At 41.9% G+C, this 8,010-nt stretch overlaps 1 protein-coding gene across 1 annotated transcript in view; it reads left to right on the top strand.

The window, feature by feature from the left end:
• Nucleotides 1-518: 518 nt before the first annotated feature.
• POLD3 (DNA polymerase delta 3, accessory subunit) overlaps nucleotides 519-8,010 on the top strand; it is a 24,836-nt gene continuing 17,344 nt past the window's right edge. Inside the window, exons 1-5 of the mRNA XM_026041547.1 lie at nucleotides 519-623; nucleotides 891-946; nucleotides 2,248-2,350; nucleotides 4,753-4,792; nucleotides 5,627-5,760. Coding sequence (XP_025897332.1) covers nucleotides 564-623; nucleotides 891-946; nucleotides 2,248-2,350; nucleotides 4,753-4,792; nucleotides 5,627-5,760 — 393 coding nt within the window. The 5' untranslated portion in view covers nucleotides 519-563. The remainder of the gene's footprint in view (nucleotides 624-890; nucleotides 947-2,247; nucleotides 2,351-4,752; nucleotides 4,793-5,626; nucleotides 5,761-8,010) is intronic.

Here is an 8,010-nt window from a genome sequence, read left to right as displayed (position 1 = left end):
AAAAGAAGAAAAGAAAAGAGAAAAGAGAAAGAAAGAAAGAAAAGAAAAAAGAAAAGGAGGGGAAATGGGGATACACTGACTGATTGGGAACATGAGAGCAGGTAAACTTAAAACAAGGATCAATAAGGATCAAGCGAGATTTGATAAAGGTTCAACACAGAAACAAATTGTCCATCTTGTCCTCTATTTTACACCCAAAAAAAGGCTTTTAAATCAAATTAAATGAGAATTTTTAACTGCTGGAAGGAAACAGAGCTTCCAAGTAGTGTACAGACACCACAGCCGGTGGCACAGTGAGACACTGGGTGGATTTAGAGGGTTGAAACGCCTCAAAACGCCTTAAAACGGCTCAAAACGCCTTAAAACGGCCCTGCGTTGCTCAAATCCTCCCTGACAGGAACGGGGGAGGGGCCGCACGCGGAGGCGGCGGCGCCATTTTGTCCGCGCGCGGCCACCGTCGCGCCCAGCTCACCGCGGGTTGCTATGGCGGCGGGCGGGCCGCGGCGGCGCTGAGCGCGCGGGAACGGGCCCCGGGGCCCCCCCCGATCCCTTCCGGTCCCGCCATGGAGGACGAGCTCTACCTGGAGAACATCGACGAGTTCGTCACCGACCAGAACCGCATCGTGAGGCCGGGGGGCAGTTTGGGGTGGGGGGCGCGTAAGTTGGGGTCGGTCGAGGGGGGGGGGAAAACGGCCTAACGGGCCCTCTGCGCATGCGCAACTGCCCCCCCACTCCCCATTTAGGGTTTTATGGGGGGAGGTTGAAGAGTTGGACTTATTTTTTTGTAAAAAAGCCAATTTTGAGAGGTTTTATGAAGGAAGAGTGTGAGATTTTCCTACCAAATTTTTGTATTCCCTCTTATTTATTCCCTCTTACTTATTTTTTTACAGGTCACGTACAAATGGCTGAGTTACACCCTGGGGGTGCACGTCAACCAGGCTAAACAGTAGGTATCCCCCCTGCAAACCCTTTGGCTAYGCGCAAAACCTTAATTATTTCCTGTTTTCTCACCTGTGATGAACACAAAAAAAAAAAAATTAAAAAAAAAAAATAAACAGGCCCTTAGGATATATTTAAGAATCTTGCACGCCCTCTCAGCTATCGTTGTTAATGTTATTTAACCCGCCTCACACACTCCTCCCAGAGGCAGCRCTTGCCTTGAGTTTAATGAGTGTTGTGGTTTATAGAAAACCTAATTAGTCTTCTCTGATTACCCTGCTGCTTAGTGTGGGCACTGTTATAAATAGGTGTCTCTCAGGCTTGGTAATGAGGGTAGCTGAATATCTGAAATATGAAGGGAAGTCAGGTGTGTTGTCAGAATATTTTTACCTCTCCAGATTTTACCAAAATTGTAGCCCTTTCTTTGTGTATTTCAAGAAATAGAAATTACTGAATTTCTTTTACAGAATCCTCTAAAGGTGAGTGTTGTTACAAGGAGCTCTGGAGGATTCAGAGGCTGTTTCTACAGAGCCAGGGCACTTTAAGCATGAGACCTGTGGCTCTCATAAGCTTTTCAAGTGCCACAACACAAATATTTTTCTCACGTAGTTTCTGGCTAAAGCTTAGACTAAAAAGGGGGGGGTGCACATGACAGCCATGTGCTAAGTGTGGCATCCTCCTTCTCCTCCAAACCACCTAAACATCAGCTTGAGCATCTAGTGTAGTGAGGAGATGGTTTGGGCTGGAGCACAGACCTTATGAGGAGCAGCTGGGAGAGCTGGAGTTACTTAATCTGGAGAAGAGGAGGTTCAGAGGAGACCTCATTGCTCTCTACAGCTGCCTGAAGGGAGGTTCTAGTGAGATAGGAGTCCATCTCTGCTCCAGAATAACTGCAGAGAGAATTAGAGGAAAGTTCCTCTAGTTTTYGGTCACTCCATCAGTAGACCTAATTGGGTTTACATATATGCACCTGTCAATGTGATCATGTACCAAAATCACCAATATTGAGACCATTTTGAACCACCATTCAGAGCTTTGAGAGCTTGCATTCGTTTCTCCTGCAATTTATAGAGTTGCTGGAGTGTCGGGTTCTCCAACGCGGCGGATGAGGAAGATGTCTCATTAAGGTTCAGTTTAACACACTTATGTTAACCAGGATTAATTTATGCAAAATTTTTCCATATCAGGCTCAGGTTTTGCTCATYTTATCTTTTGCCCGTGTCCAGTGTAACTTTAAGCTACACTGAGGGAGTGCTGATGGGCTCTCTCTCTTTCATGCTCTTGACGCTGGTGTCTCTTGTTGCGCAGGATGTTGTATGATTATGTCGAAAGGAAACGAAAGGAGAATTCSGGAGCTCAGCTTCACGTCACCTACTTCGTTGCAGGAAATCTCATTCAGAATGGATATACTGTGAGTGCTTTATTTCTCAAAGTGTCTGTGAGCTCTTTTGTTTTTATTCTTCTCTCTTTGTTTTGTAATCTGAGCTCAAAAGCTGAAGAACTTGCTGTCTTTTTCCAGGAACAGGCAGGGTGTCTTATATACCTGTAGGAAAGACAGTGCTACTTCGGTCTGAAAACACAAATGACAATAAGATGAACTGATTATGATATGACAATACAGTGTTGAGTAACACRTCAGGGTTTTATTTAATTGATTTAAATCCTTTCCCCAATTATTTCTCAATCCTATCATTGTTTTTAGACAGCAAGTTTCAGAAAACAGTCTGGAAGGGCCCTTGTGAAGTCAGCTAATCCCTTTGCTAGGATATGCAGWTTTATTACATGTCTAGAGACCTTGTCATTCAGTTAAAGTTAAATACTACAAGTTTTCTAAYCAGGTGTATGAGTGAAATTTACCTTTGTCAATCATATTTTCTTTTTAAAATGAGTTTGATTATTAAGCAAATTAATTAAGTTGCTAGATGTAAAGAACATATTTGTTGTTTGCTGCTTGTCAAGACTACCCAAAATGTCCTCGGAAATTTCAAACCAATACCCCAAGTGGTTTTGAAAGATAAGAAGCAAATTCAGTGCCTTTGCCCTCCTGAGGATTTAATAACCAAACACTAAATACCTTTGATATTCAGCTGACTATCTGCCTGRGTCTTTAGATACACAAATATCTCATATAGTGCAGTCCATAACCTTCCTTTAGAGTTAGTGTATCTTGGACTTTAGTCCTGGCCTTTAGTTGTAGATGTAAAGATTGTTTTTCTTATTCTTAATTAATAAGGCAGTCCACCTGTATAGAATGTTCTGTTTACATCTCCAAATTAACCTGGGACTGAAAGTAATTATTTATTGCGTTAGTTCTGTACAATGGAATATATTTGTTTGCTAATATGCAGATGCTGTTAGGTTTAGAGTATAAAATAACCTTGGAGGTTTCCAATTATTTCCCTTGGAAATAGCAAAGTAGACCGTTTTGTTGATGAACTTTTGTTGGTTTTGGTTTTGTGTTTTTTAATTTGCCATAATGTATTCAAAGCAAATAAAGTAATGAAAAATCTTGATACAGATATTTTTACCTTCAATCTTAGCAATTTCCATATCTTTATTTTTTTAAATAAGAAAAAGGCCAACCTACAAAACTAAAAAATTAAAGTCTGATCTTTTTTTTTTTTTTCTGCCTGTAAAGCTCTTATTTTTGAGTGCTACATTATATTTTAAAAAATAAATTCTGAGTAGCGGCTCAGGAAAATGACCTGCAGTGGCAGCTGGTTTTTAGGGGCAGCAATGAAGCAATGCAGAGGTCAAGAATAACTGCACAGGAAGAGCTTAAAGCTCTCCAGACCCGAGTGTCTAACCAGTAACCAGGGTGGCTGCGAGGAAAATTGAAATCTTTGAGACATTTCTGGAAGATATTTGGGTGTTTGGAGTAACAGACAGGTAATACATGGCCTAAATCAGTTAGTGGGGAGGAAATAAATCCTAAAGCTTCCAAGCAAGCCCTGTTCCTGRTGTTAATCCTGCACTACTGGCTGCCGACGGTAGGTGTAGCCACAAGGCTGTGGATTCAACTGCAAGATTCATCTGAAAGGAGATGCTAAAAGAAAGTTGTCCYAAGTAGTTTCCAGGGTGTCTCAAGCCCTAGGAACACTTTGGTTTTCTCTTCATTATTTCTTTTTGCCCTGCTCAGTGAGGGAATGAAGCACTTGGTCTTTCTTTACTCTTTAAATTTGGCTCCTTTTTCTTGCTCTTGGTGACTAATCTGTGGTATCACTTAAGCACAAAGTTAATGGATGAAGATTTTCCAGCCTGTCTGTTCAGATACTCTCCATATCAACTGCAACCTGTGGAATACCATAGATAAGGTGCAGTCCTTGAAGGCTGAAGAAATTTTGTGCTTTGGAAACACACAATATTTCTGGAAACATTCATTTCTGATTTTTAAAATTAATGCTTAATTTCTCACTGTCTTGCTTCTGATAGTCCTGTCTGTGTTTAAAATTCACAGGCAATCTAAAGTGTATATGGCTGGCATGGACTGGCACATTGAATTTGAAGCTTTTTTGTTATTATTCTGGTTTTCACCTCCCAGTGTGAGAACTAGAAGGTAGAATAGTTCTTTAATGCTGTAATCCTCTGTGAAATAATGCCCTAGAAAAGTAGGAAGACAGATTTAAAAACTAGTAGCAGATGATCAAGAGTATTGGCACCATTCTGTGCAACTACAAAGCTGCACCTATAACCTGTAGGCTTTATTATTCAGTAGATCATTTGAAATACCACCTCTATGCAGATCTTTTAAAAATTTAAGATTGAAATTATTTTTCTAGATAATACACACTTTCTTTTCTTCTTCGTCTTTAGTGCCACAAGATTGCAGTAGTGAGAGAGGATAAACTGGAAGGTAAGATCCTGAAAATCCTGCATTTGGGAGCTTTTTTCTTTGAAAGAACTGCAAAGCGAGTGAAGTTCAGAGCTAGCCATCTGCCCAGAAATGCCCAATGAAATTGCTGGGTTCAGCTGCTTACTCCTGGTACTAGGATTTTCTTCAAACTTTGAAAATATGAACCAGCATCTGTGCAACTTCACAAATGTGTCATTTGGGCTTGATTTTTACCTTGCATCTTTCAGTCTGTGACAATTGTTATCCACCTTCCTGCCACTGGCGGGCAGCTCGTCCTTAAAGATTTTAGAAATTTAAAATGAATCTCTAGCTCTTGAGAAGTATAGTAGACTGTCAAGCAGTGTAACTACTATGTCATGTTTGCTGAATTATGTGGGCTGTGTAATGTTCTGTTTTGCTTTGGAGAGGAGGATTGTCCRTGTTTTTTGTATTAGAAGACAGGCCAGAGGTATGACTTACATTTGGAAGAGGCTGAAGTTTGTGATGGAAGGAGAGCTGCATAGTCTAGGACTGGCCCCAAGTAGTTATTACTGTGTGTATTTTTACAGTACCTAGAAACTCTGTCTGAGAGCAGCACTCTGTGCAAAGAACAATATAAGCAGTGATCTAAGAAATGCTAAAACAGCCCTTGTGTCAAGGGGGTTACAGTTGAAACAGCATAAAATAGACAAAACATCAATGTGGGCAGACTGCTCTGGAAGACACTGGGGCAGTATTGGTTGCTGCTGTGGATGTTTTGCCTTTTCTGCCCTTTTTGGTAGAGGATAGTGTTAAAATTGCTCCCTGCCTGTAAAGTCTGTGCTCACAAAGGGCTTCCTTCTCATTTGCCACCAGCAATGAAGTCCAAACTCGCCACGCTCGCGAGCGTGCACGTCTACAGCGTCCAGAAAGCCTTGCTCAAGGACAGCGGGCCCCTCTACAACACGGATTATGATATTGTCAAAGCCAACCTGCACAACTGCAGCAAGTAAGTTGCATCCTGCCTTTCTTCTTGCACGAGGTGAATTTTAGAGTGGTGACGTGTTGCTGCGTTGCACACTTGGGCAGCAGAAATCAAGAGGTGCCAAATAATTGTGGACTCCTAGAAGACTAGAAAAAGATTCCTTGTAGGTCATGTCAGATTAGACTTTGGGCAAATGTACCGTGTGGTTGTCCTGTAACCTCACCAGTTTCCAGCTTTCATTTGTCCTGCTACTCCAAATGGCAGTTTGTTTCAAAACCTATGTTCTCAGATGGCTTTTTTTTTTTTTTCTGGGCTACGTTTAATTATGACCAGTTTARATCCAGTTTTCTATCACACGCATTTCAGTGTCAGAGAAAACTGRAATTCTTATAAAAATATGAAGTGATTTGTTCAATAAATGGCTCACCCAAGTCTTCTGTTTTGTGAGATTGCTCTTTCATGCCCTGAGCTCTTTTTCTSTAAAGATGCACATGGAGAAAGATCCTGCAAGGTAAGACAAGAGTCTGGAGCCTAGGGGCAAGATGCAGAATAGATAGTGACACAAATATCTTTCMTGGTTGACCTAGAGAAATATTAACGTAGAATTAAGAGGGACCTTGGTCTCCAGAGCTCATTGACTCTTCTGGATGGTGGCTAGCAACTGTGGCCACCACTAGTGCAGTTCTCTGGTGTAAACATCTGCCTGTGAKGGACTGAGATCATCAAGCAGCTGTTGAGCAGGGGCACCTCATCCGACCTCTGAGCTCATTGCTGTCCCCACTGTTAGATCTTTTATGCCCCCTCTTTTTTCGTACAGAGGTGTTCCCACTAGGACAGCTTCAATTTGGTACCTACAGTGCCACAACCAATCTGATTTCAAAGGGGGACCCGCGCAGTGGGTAGAAATAGAAGATAAAAATTGAATTGTCTTCAAAATGCCCACAAGAGAATGAGAAAACAAGGTGCTAGGTGCTGCGGTTTATAGGTGAATGTCAGTACCTCAGTAAGTGCTAGAAAACTTTGCTTTGGAAAAAATGTACATCCTTATATTTGACTGTAATTTTGGCCTTGTTCCAGTCACTATTTACCCACGGGTACCCCTGTGTGTTGTTTGGGCCTTAGAGGAGTCTGCCTTTCAGGTTTATACATCCAATTTAGACAATTTGGATTTCAAAATCCAGTTTGTGAAGCCTGGGTTTGAATTCCTGCTTGGCTTTAGAGCAGAATTTCCCAGGCAAATTAAGAAAATCTCGGCTTCTTCATTTGCAGCCTGGTCGAACTAAATTCGGAATGATCATGTGTATTACTCACCCCTTGAATTGTGTCAGCTACATGAATCATCTTTTCTGCTTGGGACCAGATTGCTGATGCACCCACAAAAAGACTTTAACAGGTTTGACAGCGTGCAAAAAATAACATTATTGGTAATTGATGGTGTTGCTCTCGAGTATTTGTGGAGTGGGAGCAAAAACCATCTAGATTTTGGTGTTAGCTGCATTAAAACCAGCTCAAAAGCAGCATTATTTTCCCTCGATATCCTCTTTCCTTCCTTTAAAGGGTTTGAATGTCAAGAGATTGCTGCTGCAGCCTGGAAATGCTGCAGCGATGGTGACGTTTCCTAACACATCTCAGTTTCTGCTCTGTGTAGAGGCAGATGTGAACCCTGCACATGAGCTGCTCATGTGGAGGCCCAGTAATTAATTGGCAGAAAAACGACTAATTTCTTACGCAAACAAAAATACTGCTGGTTAATGCAGTAGGTTGGGAGCTAGAGTCTATACTTTCCTGCAYGGTTGCCGTAGGAAATCTGGTTCATTTGCACAGCAGGGAGCAAAATCTGCTTGTTTGGGGTATATTTGCTAACTCTGAGCCAATCAGTTGGTACTTATATCTCAATATCATCAAGCAATCACGTTTCAAGCTCTTGCAAGCAGGGAGGTGTTTCTGTCTACTAGTAATTGCCCAGAAATGACTTTATACAATTAAGCCTCTGGATGGCCTGGATATCTGAGCAATTTAAGTAAAACACAACTGAAATGTCCTGGATATCTGAGCGATTTAAGTAAAACTCAACTGAAACCAAACTCTTTACCTGCCTGCAGAGACCATGACCGCTCGCTGCGGCAACAGTGGACGCTGTCAGAGCGTCCACATGTTATGAGTGTTTTGGATCATCAGATGGCAATACTATTTATGCCACCAGCTTCAGCGAGCGTAACCAGTTTAGGAATAAAATGCAGTTGCCTCCATCCCCACCCTGGGTGTGGAAATGGGC

This window comes from Nothoprocta perdicaria, unplaced genomic scaffold (assembly GCF_003342845.1).
Source record: "Nothoprocta perdicaria isolate Ctin4 unplaced genomic scaffold, notPer1 scaffold_288, whole genome shotgun sequence".
NCBI lineage: Eukaryota > Metazoa > Chordata > Aves > Tinamiformes > Tinamidae > Nothoprocta > Nothoprocta perdicaria.
Note: the sequence above shows the minus strand (reverse complement) of the source record. Positions and strands in the feature narration are given on the sequence as shown.